Source organism: Thunnus maccoyii, chromosome 18 (assembly GCF_910596095.1).
Source record: "Thunnus maccoyii chromosome 18, fThuMac1.1, whole genome shotgun sequence".
In the NCBI taxonomy this organism is placed as follows: domain Eukaryota; kingdom Metazoa; phylum Chordata; class Actinopteri; order Scombriformes; family Scombridae; genus Thunnus; species Thunnus maccoyii.
The window spans coordinates 15,690,204-15,704,217 of record NC_056550.1 but is presented as its reverse complement, the minus strand read 5'-3'; the positions used below and the strand labels follow the sequence as shown (position 1 = coordinate 15,704,217).

The window sequence follows — 14,014 nt, the reverse complement described above, 5'->3', positions numbered from 1 at the left end:
CCTGCGTGTGAAGGATAAATCTATCAAGGCTTTGTTTTCGTCTTGACCCCACCTGACCCTTGACCCGCCATCCCCAAAACATGTCCCTGTACACCACTTCCAAACCTCCTCTCCTCTGGTGCAAGACAGGGGAACGCTTTGTCGACACTAAGAAGAAACTGAAGTAATTGCCCAGGAGAGAAAGTCTCGCTGGGCTTTTATGCATCCATATGGCCCCTTTTCGATGGTTTCATTGGGAAATAATCACAGTGCTTGAAGGGGTTTCCATTAGGTTGTTAATATTTTGTGTAGGAGGGGGGAAGGAGGGGGGAGGTGGTATGGGTTTATGAGAAGGGGGCAGAGAAAGAATGGATTTTAGAGTTGAGGTGGAATTATATCATGAATATATTTGGTTTATAGGAAGAGCTAGGGGCCTTTTTCATCAGCAGATGTTAACTTTACATGTTTTTATAGTTTCACTCAGTTTGTGCACAGCAGTGAATTTGCATCCCTCTTGAAATCACGCATACGCCGATGGATTGATGTGAAAATGAGTGCAGAGGCCCCTGATGTGCAAGTTTATACAATGCGTGATGAGCTCAATTGTGCTCGAGCCCGAATAAACTTTGACGCAAAAATCTACCACATGTGCGTGCTTAACAGGTATGATTTTCAGTCCAATCCCCTCTGTTTGTCTTTGCGCTGACAAGTAACAAATTACTCCACCAATCACAGGCTATGTCCAAATCACGACATTTACCTTGACAGGATAATCATCCTCACCAGAGCTACCACCAGCCTCAATGTAGCCTGAAAGAACGAGGGACCTGAAAAGAAAGAGAGGGGAGGGGAAATGTGAGCCAAGATCAGAGACGGGGGCCTCCAAGGTTCTTGCCCTGTTAGGCTCTGGTGTCATTTAACCCAAAAGGCCCCTTTCAATCTCTCCAATCCAGCTTATTAAAGCAAATAAGGCCTGCCAACATGTGGGTCCAATCCCCTGGCCCTCCCATAGGGTAAACATTGGGGCACAGGGCTGGGGTGGGGGGAAGATGAAGGGGAGACCACCACCCCAAAGTGCAGGAATCATGACAGGCCTCGTTTGGACCTAGAGAGATGTATATTTATGACACACTCAGAGGGAGAAAGGCGCCATTCAGTTCAGAGAAGGGAAATCCACAGGTAGTGCGAGCAGAGAGGGAGGAAAGCCTGTGTTTATTCGAGTGATGGACGGGAGAGGGTGGTATGCTGTTTATAAAATTGGGTGTTACAGGATTTATTGTACACACCTTGAATTTAGAAAGTCACATTATAACTGAGCTACATACCACATTTCTCTCATGGTGACAAGAATAACCGATGAGGGGATCCCGCACTCTCAACCTGCCAATCATGACTCCGGTAACCGTGAGAGACTGGGAAACGGGAGGCTGGCAGCGCAGCGTGTTTGATGAGTGAAGAGAGATCAACCCTGATTGAAGATTCCCACCCTCTGTGTGTTTGTGTACATTTGAAAGTTGTGTGCATCGGACTCACAGCGAAAACTCATTTATAGCAGCTTGAGAATGAGGCTCCGTCACTTCGATTAAACAGCTGCTGTTTCAGCGCACAAACACAAACACACAAATGCACACACATCGCTATCTGGGCCCTCCCATCTGTGCGTTTATGAGTTGAAGTGGCTCACTCTGTGTGTGTCTGTTTACATGGGTTATTGTCATAGGCTTTGGAGAGTGTGTTTGCTTGGGGGACACATGTGTATGTGAGTGGGCCCTCATCTGTGTGTTTGCACAGCCAGATAGTTTCCTCCCTCACATGTTGGTGTTTGCATGACGACACCTAAGATGAAATGGCAAGGAGCAGCTTTAATTCGGTGAATGTATGTTTGTGTGTATGTAGATATGGGCGTGTTTGTTTAGTCTGTGGTGTGAATGCCAGGTCAGGGGACTCGGTGGCTGGTAAATCCAAAAATTAAGCTGCTTGAATCGGATTGGATTTTTTAGATGATGGTTGGCTTTCTATCAAAATGTCTGGTAGCTGAGCTTATCAGACAGCATCTACCAGCACCTGTACGTGTGTGTGTGTATGTGTTGTATGTGTTTCTCCAGATTCTGATTATAGCCAGTATATGCAATTTTCCCAATAGTTCCATGACAAGAGTGTCCATAGGTCATGTGGCGGGAAAGCCTGGTGTGTGTGTGTTGTTCCTGCACTGCTCTCTGAGCCGTTGGCTTAGGCCCAGGTCACAGAGGCCTGGAGACATTGCTTCGGGGCATCATATTCGTGGGTGGGCTAGCTACACACACTCTCCTACACACACAGACACAGATAGTGAGCGAGGCAGAGAGAGAAACGCCACATTAGGAAAAACCCCTGTTTGCTATTCGAGCTAATAAACAGGAAATAAATCCCCTTTTGGGTGGCTGAAGGGAGCAGATCTTTTGATGAAGAGAGGCTGATGCTCACATTGGTAATTTGCTTCAACACTGGTTCCAGCCTGACAGAACAACATGTTGCTTTTTATGACAGTTGAGACTTATGATGTCTGTATTTATCTTGTGTGGTATGGTGTCCCTTGACTGTGTCATTGTCAGCCCCCCTGATTCTCTCTGACATGTGTATGTGTGCTAAGTGTGCATATGGTTTAGTCTCAGCCCTTAAGGTTATTACCTGCTATCAGCCCTGCATGTCAGGCTGCTGCTGTGATCACAGTCACACAGCAGTATTGAGTGACACGGCTGCAGACACGCACGTCCCGGTCACAGCCTGATCCCATTAGGCCCCATTTCCTCTCAATCATGCAGGAGCCTCTCTGATTGGCTGCCGTGATTGATGCTGAATGTGTGTTTGGGCTGGCCGGGGTCAAGGCGCATGAGGCCGTAGAGAGGTCACTGGATTGCGTTCGCTAACAATGAATCATACACATCACACTGATAAATGGGAAATCTTCAGAGAGCTTGTGTTGCTTATTCTGAGTTATAGTGGGGTTTAGGGACTGTTTATTAATGTTTTCAATATTCAGCTTTCATATTTTAGCTGTCCATTTCTGTTAGTTGCATCTGGCTGAGGAACCTTAATTCCTTTCCCCTTTCTTTGAAACTTTAAATCCTGACCTCAACCCTCTTGGACCTCCCCTGCATGTCACACCCATACTCCTCACAAAGGAAATATTAACAGTGAATCACAGACTTGCCTCACAGCCCTTATACGTTATTGTTACTCAACTTTAAATATTCTTATAGTTTTGCACTGAAAATGAAAGCAAGGTGTCGCCTCGCAACTACACAAAACTAATTTAAAACAAAAGGTTTTCGTGTCTAGACAGTGTGAAGCTGATTTTTAACACTATATCATATAACACGATTCATAAAGTTAATCATTTCCAGCTTTCTCTCCATTCTTGCAGTAAATTTTCTTCTTTCTCTTCGTCTGTCTAGGACAAGATGCTGCGAGTGTTTGACCCCCGAGCCCAGCTGACACCTGTTCAGGTGAGTACTCCAATAAAGCCCTCACCACACTACCTTAACACCTGGCATTTTGTGCTAGAAAACAGGTCAATTAGATCTAATTTTCCAGCTTTATTAAATAAAAATAAAGCTTGATTTAGCGCTATTGAAAGAAACCAACAGGAAGGTAGATATAGAGGAAAAAAAAAAAGCTCTGGTACCTTCACTGCCATTTACTCTCAAGCGTGTTTTTTTCCACGCTACATCTAGTGATAAACATGTTGACAGTAAGTCAGAGACCTCACCGCTGGCAACTCAGTGATTCATCCACTATTGATTTATGGATGTACTTTACAAGCTGCAGTCCCAGCTATCCTCTTCCCACGGGTACCAATCCCACATTAAACCAGCACGACCATGAACCTCTCATCTCACACCACTCCTGTCTTTCCCGTCTTGCAAATTTCTCACCAATGACAACCAAGCCTGAGCCAGTAGGATTTTGTCACAAGCAGCAGCAATGAGGAAGTAGAGTGGCAGAGCATTTGTGTTTTGGTGGGAGAAGATGAAAAGAAGCATCAAGTGCTGTGAGAGGCTGGTCAGTATAGAGCAAATATTCTCACACTTTTGAGCGGAAGACCTCCCAGGGTGTTTTCATTACTGAGACACTCAGCCGGCCGTTAGGCTACAGGCTCTCTAAGTTGTAAATATGAGGAATCCTGCAAAAACACTACATGTCGTTTCAGATTAAATATTAGACCGCAGAAATACCTGGAAGGCACATCACCCTGTATGGATGTGAGAGGGAGGATGACTGCATATTTGTGCGTTCTTGACTCGGTGCACACGCGTAGACTCTGCATGTCTCTGCATGTGATGCTGAATGTATTTGCTCGCCCATATGTTGTTCTGTATGTGTTTTTGAAACCTTTGACACCTTTGTGAAAGGCGCAGTGTTTCAGAGGTATGTGATGTCATCGACTCTGACAGGCAGGGAGCCAGCTATGAAAAATACATGCGGATTATTTTCTTTGTGGCACACTTAGAACTGTGTGCCTTTACAGTACAGACTGCGAGGACGGTGCATTTGTGTCTGTGTTTGCTTAAGTAACTTGAGCTGAGTTGCCTGGCTCCTCTCCAGTGTTTGAACCTAGATGTTTACATCAGGTGCGTCAGTGTTGAGGTCCTTTTAACACACTGCTTTTCAACAGCATGTTTGAATTTTCTCCATTGCAAAGGGCCTCTCTGACTCTTTCTCACCAAACCTGCAATACAGAAATCAAGCACAGCTCTTTTAACAGCACCCTAGATTACCTGAATAAATGATATTCCAGATCCTCGGCCACTCAGCGTTCTCTGTTTAACAAATAACTTGAAGTAATTGAAATAAAATTGCACCAGTGTTGCATGTAAATCACATGGTGCAGTTAAAGGGTCTCATTAGTTTAGACTGAATCAGTGTTGGGTAGAGTCTGTCTGTCTGAAACTGCGTTTCCAGTAAGAGTCCAGTGGTTGCTGGTGGCGGCGATGTGCTGCTGAGAAATTCCAGCCGTGTCTATGACATTTTTTGCCTTTATTAGTTGGGTAGTAGTTGACAGCGGTGAGCAACAGGCTATATTTGGGGGGAAAAGGCGGAAAAAAGAGATGCGACAAAGATCTTAAGGCCAATGTCAGGCTGCAAGGAAATTATATGATTTCACCCAAACAGAGCAGAACAATAATTATATAGTTTCTGTCCGTGCTTCATTTTTCCTCATCACCTGTCACCTCCCAATGACAATATAAAGTAGTCATCATACGAGAGGTAACCAGTCTGTCACCACCTTTCAGCGTTCTGTTTTTAAAATATTTTATTTAGAAAGTAACCACAATTTAAGACAGAGCAAACTCTTTTTTTCTCATTTTTTTAAAACTGTATCACGGCAAAGCCTGCAAAAAGACTCTATGACAGACCCCTGTTCGGCCAGTCCGCAAGAAAATGATCAGTTTTAAAAATTGTCTGCTGTGTAAAACAAACAAAAAAAAAGGTTGCTTTAAACCGCTGGGCCACCAGGACACTGAGTGAACATCCAGCCAAGTTTAGTAGTCTCTCTCTTCTCTCTGTGTTCCCTCTTTCTTTGTCTTCTCCACTCTCTCATTAATCCTCCTGATCCCACTGCCATGGAGAGGCGGACCGAGCGTGGAGGCCTGAGTCAGCACACTGTCCGCCTCACCACCTCAAACCGAAGAAGAGTTACGACTCAGATCAAAGTTATTAGAGGGTTGATCTTCCCTTTTTGGTTTTGCATGCTCTTGTTCTCTATCTCTCTGAAATACACTTAAGTCCTGCTTTGAGAGGTGTCAGTTTCAGTTTGAAACCATCTGAAAGCAGAGTGAGCAGAGCCTCAGCCAGACAATGTGCGTTTCACATGTGCATCTCTCTCTCTCTCTCTCTCTGGAGAACGGGAGAGCCACCGCCGCCCCTATTAACACCGCATCTGAAGGCGGGTTTAAAAGGTGCGGACGATGAATCCTAAACACACTGAAACATGATGAGACCATTCATTTGGATGGATAGAAGAGTGTATCGCTCTAATTTCTACACAGACCATAAAACATAACATAACACAACATTTCACATTGTATCAGTGGTTACAAGAAGTCCACAAAATTGGATGTTGCGAGGGCACATTCATGCACTGCCACTTTCTCCACTTTGCATTTTGATACGTTTGTTTGTTTAGATGTGATGTGATGGCAGGGAAAGGCCGGACTTGCCACAAAGTAAACAGAGAGGGGCAGGGAAGTGTCCAAACTATTTGAATTTGTAACCTCACTGGGAGGTCTGTTTGGCTTCTCACATGAGAGCCAGTCAGTTGTCCTCATCAAGAGAAGCCACAAGTCTTTGCTGAAAAGATTTCTGAGGGGAAGGCTATCTCACGAAAGCTGAAGAGCATTAGAGTGAAGCACGAGGTGGCTTGTATTTCCCTGCGGTACACAAACAGAATGCATTGTGTACATTTCAAACAACCTCATAATCTGAGACATAAGGCACTGATTGTATGGAGTCAGAACAGTTAAATTTTGGCATCGAAAATCAAATTTTGCATTGAAAACAAAACCTGAACTGAAAAAGGAAACACTGGCATTGGAACACTTGTATTGGAAAAAGTTGTATAGGCAGTGAAACAAGTTCCACTGAAAAATAAAACATGGGCATTAAAAACATGACAATCTTATTTTATTGTGATATTTTTTGCATTATGATGTGTTTTTCAATGTCAATCGTGTTTTTTTCTTTTTCTTTTTTCAGTGACAGTTTTGTTTTTACGCTGTCAGTTTGTTTTTCAGTGTCACTGGTTTTCAGTTTCAACTTTCTGTCAGCATTTTGGCGTAGAGAGAGAGAGAGAGAGGAGCGCCCTTGCTGGGCCTACCCAGTATGCCTTGCAGCCCGATGAAGATATCCGAGGACGATGGCATCATGGCGGAGATTTTGAGCCAGACTGTTGTAATTTTCGCTCTAGGACTGTTAATGTCACCTTTTTAGGTTTTAATATTTTTTTTCAGGCGAGAAAGCAACCATGTAGATTCACAATATGTAGTCAGTTTATCCAAATAACGGCTGTTTGTAAATCTGCTGCAACATTTTCAGAGATTTGAGGAGCTGTTGGTCGGATGAGATCAGCCAGTCATCTCACAGCGGCAGCCTGAGTCATGCGTCATCATCGCAGGGAGAAAATGATCCGATGAACCGATCTGTGCAGTTCTTTGGTGATTTACTGCTGGCTCTTATGTCTCCGCTGTATTTTGATATATGATATAATTCCTTGTGGAAGATAAATTTTGGCCTCACAGATGAAATCTAACAATTGTAGCTGCCACATTAGTTTGTCTGAATGTAAAGTGAAGCTTCATGTTTTTATTGGACAGAACAACAGCGCTGCCTCTAAGGCTCTATATACAGATGTCACCACATTTCAATATAAATAAATGTATTGAAATAATCAGTCTATATTAAATGTAATTTTATTTTATTAAGCTACATAACAGCTTGGATTTTTATTATTGCTCCATTACAGACAGAATAACATAATTTACTGCTTCTCTCTGTCAATGAGGTTATTTGTTCCTGAGAAAAAGTCTGTTAGTGGAGCTTTGAGTTGAGATTATTTTGTCACAGTACAGTCAGGTAGTTATGATGAGGACTTTGCAAGTTCTTAATAAAATAAAACCAAATTTAATATAGACTGATCTGTTATTTGGATAAACTGACCACATATTGGGAATGTACGTGGTTACTTCCTCGCCTGAAAAGATATTAAAACTTAATAAACGACATTAAAAGTCCTAGAGTGAAAATACAAGAGTCTGGCTCACAATCTCCGCCATGATTCCATTGCCCTTAGATGTCCTTGTCGGACCGCAAGGCATACTGGGTAATGGAGGCCCAGAAAGGGCCCTGCTCTCCATGCCAAAACACTGACAGAAAGTTGAAACCGAAAAACAGAAAGTTGAAACTGAAAACCAGTGACACTGGAAAAAAAACTGACCGCGTAAAAAAAAAAAAAAATTGTAACTGAAAAAAGACAGACATGAAGAAAAAATCTGAAGATTGACACTGAAAAACACATCATAATGCAAAAAAAATCGAAATAAAATAAGATAATAAGATTGTAAGATTGTAATGTTTTTAATGCTTGTGTTTTATTTTTCAGTGGAACTTGTTTCAGTGCCATTACAAGTGTGTCAATGCCAATGTTTCCTTTTTCAGTTCAGGTTTTGTGTTCGATGCCAAATATTATTTTCGATGCCAAAATTTAACGGTTGCTGTTCTGGCGCCATATGATTATCATCTGTGCTTTCATCTGAAGCACTATATGGCCACTACTGTCTATCCCATTGCTGATGCCAATCCAGAGACCAGACTTTCGATTTTTCTCGATTCTATTTTCTATCCCGTTTCAAAAGCTCCCTCTCCAAATGCGGTCAAGACATGCAGCTTTCTTTTTTCTCAGTTTTTCATCCCCTGTATCTTATAATTCATTGTGTGCCAACCGATTGTTAAATTTGTCCGTGCGATGATCACTCGAATGTTAGGAAATATAATTTATGATGTTGTCACATAACATCAAGTTTATCAGGTGTTTTTAAATATACAGTAGCACTTGAACTAGAACAATGAACATTTTGTCAACAAAGACCTTAAAAATAAATGGAATTAGTGTATAAATCATAATTCTCAGTCCCATATCATGGGTTTTGTCCCAGACTGCCACTACAATTTACACTTTGTTAGATGAGTTTGAGGGCAAATGCCTGCTGCTGAAAACATTTTGTACATTACAAGTTGAGGCACCTGAATGCACCATTAGATTTTGTCTCTGCAAGGTGAGACAGTATCATTTGCGGGGTGGGGGGGGTATACCTACATGGACCACATCCCCTGAGCTGGGACACTGCTCATGTGTGTCAGCTAGTGTCCTGGTTTCCTCTCATGGCAGTGTAGTTGAGTGAAGCTGGCTCATCCCTGTGGCCTGCACTGAACTGGGTTCTCCCCTAGCCAGGTGGAGTAAATATAGGCCCTAATTACAGCCCTGCTCTCACTGTATTTATGGGAAATAAGACTGCGCAGGGTAATTAAGGTCTTGGACAGGAGGAGTAGTATATACTGCATCTGTAATCAGTGCAAGTGTGTATGTATGTGCACGAGCATACAGACGGTTGTATTTAGGTAGTTGGCAGTGCACACTTTAGGAGTGTGTGTGTGTGTGTCCGTACATGTGGCATCTCTTTGCTCCCTGTCCCACAACTGAAGGGCAGAAAGAATTTTAGATTTGAATTTTGTTTTGTTGTCTGTCTTATCCGTAAAACAGCTAATATGTTGTCTGTTAACACAGGTCCTACATAACATTAATCACTGTGTCCTCCAAATGACATGGGACACTTATGGTACTTAAAAGTTAATGAAAAAGTGAGGCCAGTTGAGTAAAAACTTTAAAAAAAAAAAAAAACCCTTAAAGAGACAGGAGCTAAAACGGCCTGTTTCAGACAGAGGCTGAACTGAGGAGCTGCATAAAGGGCCAGTATAAGATAAATAAGGGGTTTTTTGAACTGTAAATCATGCAAAGATATATCAGTAGAGCTCCAGAATATAAATATAGATCTGGAAATGTGCATGATATGTGCCCTTTAAGCTTTTCAAATAATTAAATTGACCCAAATTAATTAAATTGCAAAAATAAATTACACAAAGAGTAAGGATTGCAGTGGCGAATCATCAAGCACCCAAGGTAAACATCATGCAGCATTAAAGGAAGCTGTTCCTTACTTTCTTAGCTATTCTCGCTTTTGTCCTCCCTTCCATAACATCCCTATACTGGCCTCTTGTTTTCGGATGAGTTTCTTTCACATTTCTATGTAGTTAGGCCTCCGTGCTACTTCCCTGTGCTGAGCTATACGACTCCTCAGACCCAGCACAAAGGGAGGACAAGCACATTCGCTGACCTTGTCCCAACTGGACCAGGTGTGTGTTTTGGGAATTTGTGTCTCCTCTCCTCTCTCCTGTCCTATTGTATTTTTTGATCTAACCTAAATGTCTGTGTATTTGCTGAGTATGTGATTCAGTATGTGAGTGTGTGTCTGTGCGTATACCATGTGTGCTTCAAATTACAGTGCTGAAAATACCCCTCATAGTTTTGGGCCAGTACTGGCCGTAGAGCTGTCGATCTGTGGTCGCTGGAAGAGGAGGGAGACAGGAAAAGGGAATAGTTTGCTGGACTTGGGGGCCAGATTCCTCTTTTTCAGCTCAAGCTTCTGTTGCTTTGGGTGAAATTAGAGAGGATCACGGGCTGGAATGGGTTTGGACTTGAGGAGGGAACACATGGGCAGGGCCAAGGAAAAGCTCAGCGGTTTCCCTGCTATAGGTGGCTGAGAGCAGCCACTCATACCATCTTTTATATCCTGCGATAAATTACACAGACTGAACTCCCTGGTAGGTGTGTGGGTGTATGTGTGTCTCTCCATACTAGGATTTCTCATTACAGGGGTAATAAACTGCATTTCTACTTCTGTTTTATCTATATGTCTTTGAATTCTTATAATTGGAAAAGTGTGTGTGTGTTTGGAGAATGGGGGTGGGGGGCGGTGGGGGTGAGTATATGTGTGTATCCATGCTCAGATTTCTCATTACAGGCAGAATAAACTACCGGCGGGCATGGTGAACTTAATATGTGTATGTGGACTCTGGCAGGCAGCACAATGAAGCTCTTTGACTGTTGCAAAAGAGTTTAGTTTGTATCACAGATGTAGACCCAGAGGGAGAGCCATGAAGGAGAAACATTCGGAGAGATGACGCAAAATGGAAGAGCTTAATTGAGGTTTTTGTGCCTCTATATTCTGTTGTTTTGATGGGTTTTTTTCCATTTGCTTGTGTATCTTCATGTATAAGAAAAGGGGAATAAGATGAACTGATGAACGTCCACATGGACAGGTGTCACTGTTCCATAGATTTCGGCTTATCTGCATTTGAGCTGATATTATCAGCTGGTATTGGCTTATTACATATATTGGTTATTATTATTGGTACTTCTCATCCGTGGTGACTTAAAAATTGAGTTTCACATTTCATTTTTGAACATGGAAACTTCAGTAGTCTTACCTCAAGCTCCTCTTAGTTGCTGTATTTGAACTTTCAACCGTGTCACATGATCCCTATCAACAGAATTAGTCCAAATTTTTGAATTAAGTTTAAAAATTTTTTGTTTTATTCATGTTTTTTTTAATCAGTTATTATGTATAATAGACTATAATATTTACAGTGAAATACTAGAAATGTGTGGTTCTTATATATCATAACCAAATTTTAAGGATCCCTGACAAAAAGGATTTTATCGGTTCATGTTAAAAACAAATAATATTGGCCACTAAGATGTTGACTTTATTATTCTTAAATACCGAAACTGTAATATGCCTCAAAATTGCAGTCTTGATTGAGCTCTGATCTGTATCAATTGATTTTTTCCATTCATACAAAATTGCTCCGAAACCATCTCTGAGCTTTGAGCCCAAGCAGGTTGAGCTTGCACCCCCCGGGCAAGCTCAAAGACAAATATATCCTTCAAGGTTGAAACGATTATCACATAAAATCGGCTTAAGATGTAGATACAGATGTGGAAATTCTTTTGAGTCTCAAGAATGCCCAGTATTCTGTTGTACCAACAAATGATTTCTCCTCACAGAATATGAGCGCTTGCCAGAGAATGAGATTTTGATACTTCCCCCCCAAACGAAGCGTGTTTAGAGTTTGGAGAATGTCTAATACTAACGCCACAGGGCTGTGGATTCAACATTGTGAAATGCAGAATATAATGTCTATAAAGAACAAGAGCTCATTCCAAGAATATGTCACAGGCTTACTCAACCCTGAGCCCCAAATTCCAGATACACGAGCTGCATAATTTAACCTAAAACTGAGCCAAAAATGCTTCTATGTTTTAAAAAGCTATTCGTCCATATAGCCAATATACCCATCATGGCTGTTGGCTGGAATATGACCATTCGTGATAACATGTGATTTAATGGGCAGTCTCATGGCAGCAACCTCATGCACTGTTTTTGCATGTCTAGTGTGGCTGTTCAACGCAAGTTTTTTACTGCGAAATATGTGTTCAAAATCAGTTTCTCTTTCCAAATATAAACATGTCATAGCAGAAATATCCTTCTGTACATATCACCGCATTCGCTTCAGTAACATTTTCATCACTCTAGCAAATATGTGACTGTATAACACACATGATTTAACACGGTAGTGCAAGATAACATACACATGAATTTTACAAATATTGACAGCGTTGAATAGGGGACATCAAGTTCATAACTACAGCACGATGCACTCCCTCTCTCCCCTGCTTCTAGAAATCAATACAGGAAAAAGACACCTAGCAAGAAATATGTATCTAATTGTGCCAGGGTCAAGCTGCCAATTAGTAGGTTGATCCCCATCTAACCTATGTAATCCCTGTGACCTTTGACCTTCTCAGGACTGATAACATTTTACCTTTTTAAAATGATGAGATCATTTCTGTAGATCTGTGGCTTCTCTGTGCAGACTTAAGGTCACATATGTCTCTTTCTGTCTCCCCCTGCCCTCTTTCACCCCACTGTCTTATCCCTGTGGTTTGTTTTTTTGTTCGCTCCCCCTTTTTCCCCTGTCTCCCCCATGCATGGTGCCTTGTGCCTGTATCTTTCTCTGTCGGACCCCGCTGGGCTCAGGACCTGGTAATAGCCAGTGGTTAACTCAGCCCAGATGATGTGCCCCCCTTCTTTTTTTCTGTCTTTATTTTCTTCTCTCTCTCCATCTATCAGCTCCCTGTGTTGCTGGCCGCACCACTGCCACTGTTAGTTATAGTTTTAGGGAAAGCTGGTCAGGCTGAAAGGACTCACTGCACCTGATGGAGTCTGTCTCAATCAAGATTGATCTATCAATGCTTAGTTTTTATGACTTAACTTCTCTTTGTGTGCCTTTTTTCATTGTAAACTAAGAGAATCTTGCGTTGGGTTTGATTTGATACTCATTTGAATTATGTTTTGTGTGTCTGGTTATAAACATAAAGATGAGTTAATGAATGTTGACTGGTCCTGTTGCTGGAGAGAGAGCTGAGAGCGTGAAGAAGTCATGGGTCCAAAAAGACGAGGATTTGAAATTTGAAGGGGTTTAGCTGCTTCAGCTAATGAATAGGATTTGTTTTTGTGTGTGTGTGTGTGCACATGTGTATGTGGGTGTGTGCTCTGCGGGTGGCGCTGAAGTATTTTTTTGGAGGAAAGGGGTAAAAGTGGGTGCCAGCTGGCAGAGATGGAGCTCTTTGCTCACATATGTGTGTTGTTTGTGAGCGGAGGCCTCATTAGTGGGCTGGCTGCTCTGGGACTCTAAGATTCCAACTAATTATGGCCCTATGCACACATGTGGGTGACACCTGGAGACAAAAAAGGATGGTGTTAAGCTTTTTCTCCTGCTGCATACTGAGAGTGAAGATTCACCACCACAGGAATCTTCAGCTGTCAGTCATATGTTCTCTGTATATTACTACATTAATAAAAAGCTGAAAGATTAAGCCAAGAAGATATATTAATTAATGAAATAGTCATGGTAAATGAGATCAGTTCACAAAGGAATCACTTGTTTTGAGATCTTGTTGGGAAGTTTCTGTTATCATTTTTGAATGGCAGAGAAAGCCTCTTGATTGATCTAATATTAGAAATGAATAAAAACATTGACATCAGCATTTCCCAAACAATACAGCTCACGCAGCTCCCATGTGTGTTCACCTTGGTTTGCCCTCGTATCCCTCCTATCTTTGTTATTTATCAGGAATAACAATGTGGTTTTAATCACCCTCTGTGATTTGCTTATGTCATCCATTTCATTTAAAACAGCAAATTGCTTTGCTGTCTTTGCTTCAAACTTGGCCAAAGTCTGCCGCTCCTTGAGGTATAACAAAAGCAGGGAGAATTCAGTATTTTCTGGTTGTTTCAGAGCCGGAACAGCAGAATGAGGTGTGAATTGGCTTCTTGTTGGTCTTCTCTACCCTATGTTGTACTGCGAAAGATCAATTGCT

General features: G+C 41.9%; 1 protein-coding gene across 2 annotated transcripts in view; it reads left to right on the top strand.

Moving 5' to 3' along the window:
* Window positions 1-14,014, top strand: part of LOC121883413 (mitochondrial import inner membrane translocase subunit tim16-like) — a 116,231-nt gene that overhangs the window by 6,372 nt on the left and 95,845 nt on the right. For both annotated transcript variants that reach the window (XM_042391660.1, XM_042391658.1), the window contains exon 7: window positions 3,414-3,464. In XM_042391660.1, coding sequence (XP_042247594.1) covers window positions 3,414-3,464 — 51 coding nt within the window. The remainder of the gene's footprint in view (window positions 1-3,413; window positions 3,465-14,014) is intronic.